The sequence below is a fragment of the Coenobita brevimanus genome, chromosome 26 (assembly GCF_032717465.1).
Source record: "Coenobita brevimanus isolate Jiangsu-jjx chromosome 26, ASM3271746v2, whole genome shotgun sequence".
NCBI classification, from domain to species: Eukaryota; Metazoa; Arthropoda; class Malacostraca; order Decapoda; family Coenobitidae; genus Coenobita; species Coenobita brevimanus.
In genome coordinates, this window is record NC_136979.1 from 45,444,845 (window position 1) to 45,459,227 (window position 14,383).

The 14,383-nt window shown below is 43.1% G+C and overlaps 2 protein-coding genes across 2 annotated transcripts in view; both read right to left on the bottom strand.

Moving 5' to 3' along the window:
• Positions 1-1,036, bottom strand: part of LOC145394031 (uncharacterized) — a 37,440-nt gene extending 36,404 nt beyond the window's left edge. Inside the window, exon 1 of the mRNA XM_080268001.1 lies at positions 938-1,036. Coding sequence (XP_080124127.1) covers positions 938-1,017 — 80 coding nt within the window. The 5' untranslated portion in view covers positions 1,018-1,036. The remainder of the gene's footprint in view (positions 1-937) is intronic.
• Positions 1,037-11,495: 10,459 nt separating this feature from the next.
• LOC145394032 (putative glutamate receptor) overlaps positions 11,496-14,383 on the bottom strand; it is a 38,858-nt gene continuing 35,970 nt past the window's right edge. Inside the window, exons 13-15 of the mRNA XM_080268002.1 lie at positions 14,099-14,286; positions 13,799-13,947; positions 11,496-11,587 (exon numbers count right to left, since the gene is read on the bottom strand). Coding sequence (XP_080124128.1) covers positions 11,496-11,587; positions 13,799-13,947; positions 14,099-14,286 — 429 coding nt within the window. The remainder of the gene's footprint in view (positions 11,588-13,798; positions 13,948-14,098; positions 14,287-14,383) is intronic.

Consider the following 14,383-nt stretch of genomic DNA (forward strand, 5'->3'; position numbering starts at 1 on the left):
AAGAGTTAAGTGGAGAGACAGAGTGTCAAATGAGGAGGTGAGAAGATGTGGAGTCAACAGCATAGATGACAGGATTTGGAGAATGAGACTGAGATGGTCTGGTTATGTGCGCAGAAGTGAGTAAGATAATATTCTGAGAAGGATTTTGGAGCTGGAAGTAATAGGGAGGAGACCAGTGGGAAGACCAAAGAGAACTTGGAGGCAAGTGGTTACCGAAGATATGAGAAGTTTAAATATAAGAGAAGACAACACAAAGGACAGAGATAAATGGAGATGACTCACATCATGTCCAACCCCAGCTCTGGGAAGAGATGGATGCTAAACAAAAATGATGATGAACTATAATCTTTTGAGATTCTAGTCTTCATACACCCTGTTGCTGTACAGTACAGGTATTTGAAATTGGTAACAAAAGTGAAAATGTTTAATTACAATTATCTACAGTATTACATCATCATCATCATCAAATCCTGTGTCGCACCATGAGGAGTGTAGATGCCCAGGGCTAGGCAAGTTGGTCCTGACATTTAAGATGGGAGTGACCAGCCTCACTAAACCCTGAGTGGCATTATGTAAGCAATAAACCTCAACCATCCCTTGGATTTAAACCTGCACAAGCTCAATCCACCACCAGGCACCATAATTTGGTTATATGGTTACAACCCAGCGCAGTAAATGGTTTCCTGGTGTACAGGAAACCATTTGGATGGTCACTCAATGTAGAGTCACCTGTACACAGAAGGAAGAGGAAAGAATGAAAGAAGGAAGAGAGGAAAGGGCAGTCATCCAAGAGCAGAACTGGATCGAGTGAGTGGATGGTGAGCACTTCCACCTACCACCAATCTACTGTATTACACTACAGTCACTACAATATATTCATGTATGCCAAGTCACTGAAAAATGGTACACTTTCTGAAAGCCATCATCCATCACTCACCTGTATCTGGTTTTGTACTTTTTTCTAGGGCGGGGCAGAGGTGTGGCATCTGAGACATTACCAGCAACAAACACCGACATCTCTGAAAATGAACACCTATATTAAAGTATACACAAACACATGCATCACTCAGTTCCCTTCCCCTCACCTCTTGAAAAGAGGACGGTGGGATGCAGTCACTTATTTCCAGCATTCCACTTGGTTCACATTGAGATGTGCCTTGGGTAACAACAACAATAAGAGTACACTGCAGCTCCCAAAAGACAGAAGGTGTAACTTATCATTACTGCCAAAATACAGTACTAAAAATATAGGTGTTAGTGACCATCATCCACTCACTTGATGTAGTGCTGTCTGCTTATTTCACCTTCACCTTTCTTTTTCTGCATCTGCCCTCCACTTTTCCTATGTCTCCTATCCTTTCTGTCACCTCTTATTACTCTTCCCTCCACGTCATTATGAAGCTAATTTTTATATGTTTTGCCTATGAGGTAAAAACTTCTGAAGGCTTAAGAGTGGTGAGTGAATGGATGTCCAGCCTCATTCACAGGGCAGTTTTGTTCTCATTTCTGGATACATCCCAGGACTTACGTTAAAAAATATGCGCTGCTTTCCTGCATACCGGTACGACCTAAGGTCCCAATCCTCCCCATACTGTAGTGTAATGTGTTATGTTTCCTATACCAATACTGTAGTTCATTCATTTTAATTAGGTGGAGATTTTTCATCTTTCTGCAGCTTATTTCTCATGGCTCAGTGGTAGAATAAAACATTACTACTGCTGTACATCCTTTCCATAGCACTTCTTTCTGACTAGCACCATATACTACCAGTACTGTTAATCTCATAATAGCTTAGCATTAAAAACAGAGAGATGGAAGTTTTATGCCTAGTTAAAGTGAAACGAGTATACCGTAAGTGTAAAACTGATATCTCTCAGTCTTGAATGCTGGTTGTAACAATTTAACATTACAATATGGTGCTAGTCATAAAGTACTGTGGAAAGGATGGAAGGTCACTATATATAATTCTGCCATTGAATTATGGGAAAGAGGCTGCAAAATAATGAAAATGTCCCCAGTGAAAGTGAATGAACTTTAGTTGCCAGGACTCAGAGCCATGGTGTTGACTGAGTTCCCTTAAACCCCCAGAAGAATGATCCATCCCACCCTCTGCTGCAAGCAAGTGAAAAATTGTGCGACAATGATAAATGAAACTGGGAAATTTATCATAAGTCTCTATGACTGCACAGTGCTGACAAGAAGATCAATAAGGAGACTGATAGCAGCACTTGAGGTCAATGTGAGAGCCCTTAATATCAAAGCAACCACAGATGCAGTACCCAAATGGTTAGTGCTACAAACTATGAAACTACTAGTCTGCCGTATAATAAACCTCATATAACAAACAATCCAACATCTGCAGGGGCTGAATCAATATTAATGTATAATCAGTGACAATAAGCTGAATTTATAACCAGTGACAATACACTGATAATCAGTGTGCACAAGGCAGACCCCCAAGATGATTCTGGTGTATTACACCAAATAAGTTAAGGTAACTGTGGTACCTTAAGTTGGATTGAGGCCTTGTATTCTATCATAATGGATAACTCAACAGTCTCAAAGGCCTGTCATGAAAATGAACACCACCTGCTAAATGCCTCATGGGGTCTGCTCCCACTTTTCATCTTCTGCTGGTATCTACCTATTGCCAGATACCTTAATCTCATAAGGGGTGGCCACAGACAAATTGCTTTCATATTATCCCGTCCCCTGTCATTTCACTGCCCTCCTCCCAGCTCACACCCCCCTCTCTCATAAACCCCTCCATCTCATCCTTGGCCTCCCGCCCCCTCCACCTCACCCACATACACTCTCCTCATTAGTCTCTCCCTCTCCACACGACCAAACCACCTCAATGTATTTCTCCCAATGCTATCACATTCACAACACAACATCCCTTCACTTCCTCATTTGTCAGTCTGTCCCTCCAAGTAACTGCACATGCTTCTCTCAGATAACTAATTTCCACTGCTCTCTCTTGATTTGTGTCCTTCCAGCAAGGTCCAACCTTCATTTCCTTATGTTGGAGGTGGTATCACAATACTATCATGCAGCAACTTTTTTACTTCCATGCTCACTTTCCTATTTCTTATCACTGCTTCTAAAGAACCACCAACCTTTCTTCCTTATTATGCCATTGCAAGCACTTCATCCTCCAACCTTCCATTCTTATTCATCACACTGCCCAAGTACTTTAATGTACCGGAATTCACATTTTCAATTTCCTCATCATCCAACCTCACTGTACATTCAGTGACTTTATTTCTCTTGCAGACTTTACCCTTCCCTACATTCACCTTTAGATCCCGTTGCTTACACACACTCCAAAACTCATTCACCAAGCCTTGCAGTTCCCGTTCGTCTTCCCTAAACAATACAGTATCATCCGCAAACAGTACAGGAAGTTCACAAACGTTCTCCTCTCTCATTACAGCAACTCCAACACCCACTGCCGTACCTTGTATCTCTTTTATTATATCCACATCCATACAGAGATTTGTATGAAAAGCTGATAACAGGTTACCTTTGGAGTGTTTAATGTCGACCACCACGCCAGTTTGTCTACCCTACTTTACCCCACATAATGTACACAAGATATTTACACGCAGTCCCACGGGAGCATATGAACAATAAACACCCACCAATACCATCATTATAATCATCACTACACTATCAGCATTTAAATGGTGGCCCTTTAAACCAACAGTGTCCGTCCAGCTGACAGGCAACAAATGCGGCGTGTTTGTGACCCGCCACCCAACAACAACAACAAAGATGGTGGGTCGGCCGACGGCCAGGGCGGATCTCCTCTCTCCTTTACTTGCGTTCAAAATTCCTGCCTCAAACACTTCAGAATTTTGATAATGGTGAGTACAGATAAAATAACTTACTCATCTGAGCTCATACGAACCACTAAATATAGTCCAAATAAATTGTGAGTTCCTACTGGATATAGTGACACCCAGCGCAAAAATATCCAACAGGTGTAGTCTCATTTATAGCCAAGCATTTCTTGTGCCTTTTTAAAGTGAGAGTCTTTAAATTTAATACCTCGCAAGGCCCAACAAAACGAATATCTTGCGGAATGATCCATGTTGTACTTTATAGTCTGCACGAAACTGCGAATAGTCTGTGTCCATTACCAGGTTTGCCGTGAGGTCGGTGGGTGGTTGTTGAGCGACGCGTTACGCTGCCTTGCCGTCTGCTTAAATCCCGCCAGATTTGAAACAATACCATTGCCAGTTTACATTAGATAAATAACAACAGCCGAAAAACTATATCATCTTATATCTAAACGATTAACGATCCGAACTACGGCCAAAGACTTTCTGCTGATGAATGGAGGGAGGATATATTACAGTGTATCATCACACCAAAGAATTAAAAGATTATGAATTATGTAATATCAAATTAACGACAAAGGAAACACTAGAGAAGAGCATTTTATCTCGTATAACAAAAATTATGGTAATTTTTCCACTGTGGTGATGAAGCTTTCTAGTACTTCTGGTTAATTAGTTACATTGGATGATTTCACGATTTTGCGTCATCCTTAAATTTGTTCTAAGATTTTTTACAATCAATAGTCCAAGCACTTCCAAATGTTGGTTAATCCTCCGAGCCAGTACCAATGGACCATATGCTCTGCAAGGCAAGGAGAAATTCTTGCAGACACTGCTACGGGCTCGAATTGCCAACCTTACGGTCGTGGAACGGAAGGTCCACCACTGGGCTTGTCTGGCTCTAAATTCCGAATGAGAGCCCTGGGTTTCGTCACTTCAATATTTGATAAGCCAGAGCGCTTCCTTGTTTTTCAAATTCACTTATAACAATTTGTATTACCGCTTCAGAGCAGCTTCAACATATACGCACGGATTTGCTATAAAATTTGATGGCGATATCAACATTATTTAACTGAATTTTGTTCACGTGAGATCCCTTTTCCGTGTAATGAAGTGGAAAAATTTTCTTCGGGTAAGTTTTGGGGGTAATAACTGGTGCACTAACTCCTCACGCAGCCTAAACCGTACATTGGCTTTTCCACATTAACTGAGACCTAACTGCTAATTAGATAATCTTGTTCACATACTCTATCATTACTTTGTTTCTGAAGCTCAGACTGTATTCTACCTGGCTGTACAAAGCGTTACCTGATGGATGTCTCCTACGTTGCGCGCATAATCCTGCAGAAGTGGTGGTCCTGATTTTGTTGTAGTTCTATTTGAAATGTAATATTTATATTTAATTTTATGCTTTATAGATCGTCGAATATCAGATCATTAATAGGTCTATGCATCTTTCATAAAAAGTTGGGTGGCAGTTCCACTTATTTGTCCATATTATCTCAATCATGTTTATCAGTATCACGCGCCCACAATCAAGTTCCTGTATATATTACCTGCGAACTTAATGTTATATTTCAGATTATAATCAGTGGCATTTCTGTTCTCGGAATACACCATTTAAATCAGAATATAAATACCTGAAGACAGAATTTGATTATAAAGCATATTACGCTTGAAAACTACGTATTTTACATCATCATCATCATCGTCATCATCATCCGGACCTTCTTTCCCATCCTTGGGCAGGGTGAAGAGTAGCAATGTCCAGAGAGCCCAAATTTGCCCAGTCCAGTGGGCCACGCTTCCATTCACTCATCATTCAAGCCCCCGGAATCCTGGCTGTATCGGATACGCCAAAAACATTCACCAGCTTCACATAAACGTATCCGACAGAGTCAAGCCACGTTGAAAAGGGGTGCCAAATCCCTGATCATGCACTTCCCACAACATTCATCTTGCCAGCTCGATTTCTTGTCAGTTACCTAGCCTCACCGACTTCCAAACCTCTCTCCCTCACACACAGTGTAGAGACTCAAACCCTCACACACTCATCCACCATATCTCTCCACCTTCTTGGCCTACCTCTCCTCCTCCCTCCTTCAAATTCGCTCAGATATAGCATTTTCACCACTCTATTGTTATCCATTCTCTCCACTTGACCATACCATCTCAGTAGGCTACACTGTCTTCGAGTCACAGACTTCCTCACTCCACATCTTTCACGAATCACATTATTTCGTAAGCTATCCACCCTTTGTACTCCACATACATTCCTCAGCAGTCCTATCTCCACTGCTCGTACTCGACTTTTCATTTTCATGCCACACCATAGTCTCACATCCATATGTTAAAGTTGGCACTAACACTCCTTCATGTAAGCCTCGTGCAGCCGCAGCACTGAAGCCACTGTTTCTTATCAAGACCATTGCCCCAGCTACCTTTCTTCCTTGCATCATTCTGTTTTCCACTTCTTTTGCACATTTTCATCTCTTTTGTCACTGTACCCAGGTTTTTGAACACTCTCACCAATTCCAGTCTTTCTCCATTCACTGTAACATCGCACTGGGAGTCACCATCTCTCACAATAACCATCACTTTACTCTTCTACATTTACTCTCAAGGCACGACGCTCACAGACATCAGCAAAACTCTGCACTAGCCTACCAAGTTCTTGTCAGGTATTTGTAAGTAGTACTGCATCATCAGTATACAAAAAATTTGAGATATTCCATCCGTCACCATTCCTTACCAACGCCATCCCCCTCCCCATTACTCGTGTTTTTACTTCTGTCATCACCCCATCCTTACTGTATATACCGGTATATTGAACAATCATGGGGACATCACACAACCTTGTCGCACGCCCACACCGATCATGAACCATTCACTTTGATGCTCATTAACCCATACACATGCTTCACTACCATCGTTAAAACTCTTGACGGCAGCTTACCATCTACACTTTACCTGCGCAAGACTTTCCACAATCCTTCTCTGTCCACTGTCGTATGCTTTTTCCAGATCCATGAATGCCATGAACACCTTATTTTACACTTACTATAAATGTTCTCAACCCTACTGTATAACTAAATTAATTTGAATATCTGAATACGGGTGTTGCAGAGAGGAAGAGTTTGAATGTAATGGAGATAAGGCGTCTGAGGAGGGTGTGTGGGGTGATGCGTATGGGTCGAGTGAGAAATGATGAAGTGCGATGGAGAACTGGAGTTATGCGGGAGACGGATGATCGAGTTCAGCAGAGTGTTGGGATGGTCTGGACATAATTATGGAAAGAAGGGATGAATAGCGACTGGTGTAAAAGATAACTGGATAGGATGTGAGGAGTGTAAGGCCGAGAGGAAGACGACAAACAGGATGAATGGACAGTGTGAAGAGAGCATTCGATGAGAGAGGGATGTCTTCAGTGGAAGGAGAGGTGGCTGTGCATGATAGGGATGACTGGAGAGAAACTGTGATTGATAAATGGTGACGCGACCGCGAGGGGATATTCTCCTGCATTTGGTCTGATCAGCTAATCAGGTCAGGTGTGGGTAAGGGGATGGGTCCATTATGATGTGGCAGGGGTAAACCAGCTCTGCTGTAGGGCCCTGATGCAGGTGTTGCTGACTGCACTGCGCAGATGACCCTCGTGCAGTGTGGTGCGGTGATGATCTGTCTCTTCTCCCCTTGGGGCTAAAATACGAGTCAATGTGTGCGTATGGATGAGTAAATTGGGAGTGTGTCGTCCTGTCTCGGCTACCCCACTTTTTGAGGGAAAACAGCCCATGAGGTATATAGATGGATAGATCTGCAAGTGGAAAAGTGAATTCTTGCAGGACATGGAATAATTAAAATAAGAGTTTCTGCTACCATTTTTATTTTAACTGTTCATTTCTTTAGATAAAAATAGGGAGTAGACTGTAGCACCAGTCGAGCAGTGCAGTACTCCCAAGGTGGATGGAAAGCTGATGACAGGGAGAATTGGAGTTCTCTTTCATCAGCCCTCGGGACTAGATCCTGACCATCCCCCTTTTGCTGTTCTTTTTCAGTGTTTCAGCAACACAGAGAGTAGGCCAGCATGCTCTTCAATACAAGTGTCTCTAACTGTCAACACCAAACTTCATGCACATTTCACACTACACTTCTTCAAAGAAAAAAAAAAATGGTGTCTAATAACCAAGCCTTGGAGTCCCCCCGGGGGGGGGAGGGACCATAAATGCCCTAACCATCCACCCCTCTCCTGGTGACGACTCAACGGGTTGTCTGGAACCACTGTCTGACTCACTTCTTCATTTCTGCAACATTTGCAGCCTTTCCTCTAACTTTCTCTCTGTTGAGCACCACCTCTCCTCTAAACCTCACCTTTTCTTCTTAACTGAAACTCAGCTCAATGATAGGCAGGGTGTATACTTAGGCCATTAGTAAAGCATGGTCGTCTATCACTAGGATAATGGGTCAGGAAGTAATGTAGTCATCATGTACCTCACTAAGAGCCTGGCCACCTCACTTTCTTCACAACAACACAAACTCCAACTCCTGAATGTCTAAATTATTCACGGTCTCTAAATCAATCTTTCACATGCCCAGGAGGGCACTGGGAGTGGTCTGAGTGCTGGATTTGAGAACGAGGTCAGCCACCGGTCTGTTGCTGAGGACACTAATTTATTCCTATCACTTCATTTCTTCCTCCAGCCGATCATGTCGCTCCACCTAACCATTCATCCCAGATATACGGTACTGAAACCTCATTTATCACACCACTTTTACTCTACATCACACGTCTTCCAACCAGAGCATGGAGAATACTGTTATCCAAACAGGATTTTCGAACTTGCAAGCTCTGGTTGTAGACTTCAGAGGCATGATCTACAAAACAGCTGTACTTCATCGTACCTTTGTGTCATATGAACCGAACGTTATTATAAGGGCAGAAACATTGCTCATGCCTGTCATAGCCAACACTGAAGTGTTCCCAGCAAACAACCATTATAACCAGAGCTGGGCACCGCAATCTAAACTTCAATTCCGCAACCTCTGACCCTTACCTTTCGCTACTGCAATTCCGCAATAAACTTGGAATGTGCAGTTCCGCTTCCTCAGTACTGCAACCACAATCTAGTTTCACAATTTTCAGTACAAAGTGCACAAACAGGGGGTACATCGATTGGTAATGTAGTGAATTATTGTATTTATAATCTATTTATGACATTAATATCCCACAGTGACACTCAGTCCGACAGTGACAACTATGCACGATCAGCTATGCGTGCCATAAAATTTACTGCCATGCTGGCTTACAGTATATCGTATCGTATCGTATCAAATCATTTCTCATGATATAGCCCATCCATACTGTTAACTGACGCAGCAAATGCCTCGCCCACCGCTGCTGCTGGCCGGGAATCCTGTTCAGGTTTGATATTCATGAGTCATGCAGTAGCATGTAGGCTACTAACCACCACTGACCGCCACGTGGGAGATTGTGGACAGGACTGCAATTGCTAAAGTACTTCCGCAACGCAATACCGCAAGTTTCGGACGAGTTTGCCACAATCCCAATTCCGCAACTGATATCATGCGGTCCGTTATTGCGGAAATTGCGGATTGCGAAAGTGCCCATCTCTGCTTATAATATGACATTATATAGGAAGACAGACTGAACGTATACCACCGCGGAGTCGTGACTGACAAAACCAGGACTAGCTGCAATCCCAGCCACAGAATTACCTGCATTTGGCTGCGATACGTGACGTTGGGGATTTGGGGAATGGTATGCCTGGAGAGAGAGGTGATGCGGACTACACCATCGAGGAAAACTGGTGGGCGATGTTGGGGATACAGTCTGAGAGATGGAAACAGTGAGAAAGGATGTGAGTTCTGGAGTTAGAAAGGCCAATGGACAGTGCTGGAAATGGAAGGAGGTGTGGACAGAACTGTGGTTTGGGTAATGCGGGCGACAGATGAGTAGGCTTTATAGGAAGGGCATTGGTTTGGGTTTGGTTCATCTGGGCGTGAACCGTGTAGACTGCAAACCTGAAGTTTCTTCCGTCTTGCAGTCCACCTTTCAGGAGCTAGGGAGCTAGGTGAGGGGCGTTAATATAACTAGGCAGTGACGGCGCCTGGTTACATCAACGCCGCGGCAAGAAGACATCAAGACACCCCTCTCCAGCATCAACTGAGTGAGTGAAGGTGGCAGTCAGGGTGAAGGTGACCCCCACTGATGACTGCAGAATAGATGAGGAGAAAGGAGGTCTTGTGTCATCCGGAACGATTTGGTGATTAGTAGTTTACCAGGAGGTTTCCATTGTCGTGTAAAAAAAAAAAAAAATGCTTTTTTGGAATGATTAGTTATTGGATGTTATTTGGTGTCTACCATTTTAAATTGGCTCACGGCCCTTTTTTCTAAGTTGTTTCTGGTGGCTAGGGATTAATTTCGGACGGTGACCGTATTATAAGCGGAGGAGGGATTTGGTGCTATACATTAGGGTGCAAAAAGGGCCAAGGTGTGGGTCGAACCCCCTGAGTGCTTAGGAGGACAAATGATTCAGATGGACATGCCAGTTACATCAGCCCTAACAGCAGCGTTTTCTGTGCTCCTGATGGTTCCACACCAGGGCCTCTGAAAGCGCCAGATGGAGATGAAAGCCGGATTCCCCCACCTCTCACCCCCGGGTTCACAAACTCTTCCTGAAGTACACACGCCTGCGTGTGGTGGAAGTAACCAGTTCAGCATGTCCTTTCTGCCTCCAGTTTTGGTCAAGGTGGCCAGCTGACCCTTCAGAGAGCACAATATGAAAATACTGAAGTAGAGTGTGGTGATGATACAACATTAATAATTAAGATGGTCAGAATGCTTCATTCTACCGAGTTGTACAATACAATGGTAGCCAGACTAAATTTCAATAAAACTGTCCCAGTCGTCCTCAAGAGGATAATAAATTATTAAAACCGATCTTAACCCAATTGGATTGCAATGCTTTATTCAGCTGAATAAAAACGTCTGACAGCAGCCAGAATGTTATCCTAAAGTATCCCAGGTATCCTCAGAGAGTAAACTGGAATATTTTCATCGCATGAGGACAGAGTGTTTCTTTCTGCTAAATTTGTTCATCTGGCCGTAGCCAGAATAAAAGTGTAAACTCCTCGACTATCCTCAAGAGATTAAAAGTGAGAGTATCTGTAAGAGATTATATTAATAGTACTGTTCATCTCATGAACACTTTCCTAGCAACTTAAACAGCATGGTAGGACCTAAACTGTACACCAAAAGAAAAAATCCATCGTGTGTCCTTACTCAGATGTTAAATAACAAACTGCAAAACATCCTGTAATATTCTATGGTGCTGGCAGCAACGGAGTTAGTTCTGTACTGATGTCCAGATGTCCAGATCAGTTGTTTTGAAATACAGCAATGTTAGAAACTGGAATTCTTCTGCTGCAGATCCACACTTCTTATCCAGACTCGTAGTATGCTGAGAAGATGTAGCTACAGTAGATTAGGCTTTGAAATTTAGTCCGATCTAACCCGACCAGAATCTTTTGTCAGCCTATATGAACATGGAATTAGTATGTTACTATCCCTTCTCTTTACCAAAGGGTCCGAAGGGTCGTCATCGATTCATCCAGGGGAACCTCAGGGTCGTCCGTTTAGAGACTAAGCAGGCTTCGAGCACGAGGACTCATAGTGAACTTCTCTGTGAGCATTTCGCCCGCCAGCACCACTGACCACACAACCACACCTGCACATGTACACACAAATAAATGAACATGCATTTCTTGTATATATATAAATATCTGCATATATGCATACATTTATGAATGTGTGTATGCACAAAATCATATACAGTATTTGTTTTACATATATTTATACGTCTATCATACCCCGCAGCTGGATACGGTCTCATGCATGGACGTAATCAAGAGGGAGGGGACGGTCGTGGAACCCCCCCCCACCACCACCACCTCTGACAACATAAGCTGAGCAAGGAGGTCAGTTAGTCATTTATTTAAATTTATATTCATTCATTCGGGTATTAATGATTGTTTTCCGGGTTTCTTCCCTTACTGTTTAACACTAGATGCATTTTTAAAAATTGGTCTAGATGCTGCCATAACGCTTCCCCACCAGCTGTGTCTGAAGAGTAATGACAACCAATATTCAACCCTTCCCATAACAAATCCTGGCTGCGCCACGTTTCTCTCCTTACATGGCAATAATAGCTAAATATTCATAATATTCTGAATGTAATATTTTTTTATGACATGCTTGAATATGCCATTGCTTTGTTACATGGATGTACAACCACGAGCAAAAGTTCATCGACAATCCTCTGCCAGCATCGTGTCCTACCTTCTGTATTTTCATCCCTCCCAACCAACAGAGAGTATTTTTACATCTTGTACTTTTTTGTTGTGTGCCCAATACTGCTTTGACATAAAATGTACCTTTTTGTTGTGTGTCCAATATTGCTGTGACACAAAAAATGTGTTCATTTAACATTTTCCATTGCCACAGTTGATAGGGAAGTGTCGGTGAACTTTTGCTCTTGGCTGTACTTTAGTAGGCTATAAGCTGACAATGCATGAGTATAGTGGTAGCCGAATGATATGGCGCTTCAAGGTAGACGTTGGTTTTATGCTTGCTTCTAGCCCTGCACGTAGGGTTGATATAAGCAAGAGTTTGAGAGAATTACACTTCTAAGCACCTTGTACTGTTAATATTTAGTATTATTGCATTACCGTAATAATCTGTGAGTTCTTGACGTGTGTGAATCGTTTGACAGTCACTCCTTTCTATCTGCCAGGTTATTATGCAAATCACCCTAGAACAATGCAGTGTTATTAACTGAGCCTTGGTCAGCGCTATAAGTTATCTTAACCCTTGTGACGACGAGAAGCCACACCTAAATTGGATCTTGCCGAACGTGGCAAGAATGAAATGTTTTAGATTTCATTCGTCGTAAAGGGTTAATGGAGACTTATTAACCCTTAGACGAAGAGAAGGCATCGGGGGAAGACAGTTTCAGACAGTGGCAGATTTGGAACTGTGCAAAGTGTCTGGCTGCACAGGTCTCCGACATGTCTGAGGGCCTTCGCCACACAGATTTCGGAGGGTCCCTACAGTTTTGAAGCTGGTGCAAAGAATGACAAATACACCAGTTCTTGCATAAAATATGACCCTTACAAAACCCACTATGTAGCAACCAACGCTGTGCCTCACACCACACCATATTTACTCACTTCAGTCTTATCATCATCATCATTATCATCATCATCATCATCATCATCATCATCATCATCATCATCATCATCATCATTATCATCATCATGGAGGGGCAAACACCGCAGGGCACTCACTCACCCTCTGACTTCATCCAAGTAGGTCCCGTCATGCAACCCTCCAAGCAGCGACTCTTCCTCACCTAAGTATCTCTCGACACATATGGTCAACCTGCTCCAGCCATGAGTTCCGTGACATTTCCCTTGGTCTCCTCCACCTCGGGTTAACTCTCAGAGATCATCCTGTGGGCAGGGGGCAACAGCAGGAAAACAGGTCGCGTGCCAGTATAAGTTGAGTTTGTGCTAACGTATCATGTGGGTAATAGGCCTCGACTCAGTCTCATGGAGAAATCGTTCGTTACGTGTCTGGTCGTACCAGCGATATCCCATGAATCTATGAGGCAGCTAGTACCAAAGGAATCAGTTCACCATCTCATGTCACAGCCATAGCCTTGAAGATGCCTATTTTGATTCTTCTACACAATTAACGGCAAGGCCAAATACTGGAGGTCAGTGAATTCATAACCCCATAGACCAGACCAATGCGATCAGGAATCTCATCATCTGATCTACCGCTGTTATTATCACCCTACCAAATGAAGTGATGCTTTCCAAGACTTCCACGTTTTCGGAACATGCTTGGACAGAATGAACTGCGCCATCCAACAAACCATCAAATGCCTGGACCTTGGTCTTGGCCCAAAAGACCTTTAACCCTAGTGACTTTACATTCTCGTGAAATTCCTCGAGGACACTCAGTAGTATCTCCAGCAACTCGGCTAGGATAATTGCATCATTATCAAAGTCAAGGTCAGTAACCCTGCAATTGCCAATTGATACTCCACAGTGACTTCGACTCATCCCGTCCAAGTAACCAGTCCACGTACGTGCTGAAAAACGTATGAGCAAGGACAGATCCCTATCTTACTCTAGTACTTACTGGGATGAAGTCTGGTGTTCATCCTCCACACTTGACAATACTCTCATTGTTTGGATACAGGACAGCAGTCAGTTGAATTATCCCTGCTGGGATCCCACGGAGGCACAGGAGTTTCCACAGTACATCCCGATTTACTGGTCCAAATGCCTCCTTGTGATCCACATAGGCTACAAGCAGACCTTGTCGATACTTAAGGCGGGATTCTGACAACTTGAAGAGCTAGCATGTGGTCAACAGCAGACTTCTCGGAGGTGAATCTATATTAATCGGGTCACTGAAACTTTAGCATATGGTCCCGGATACTCATCAGGAGAAT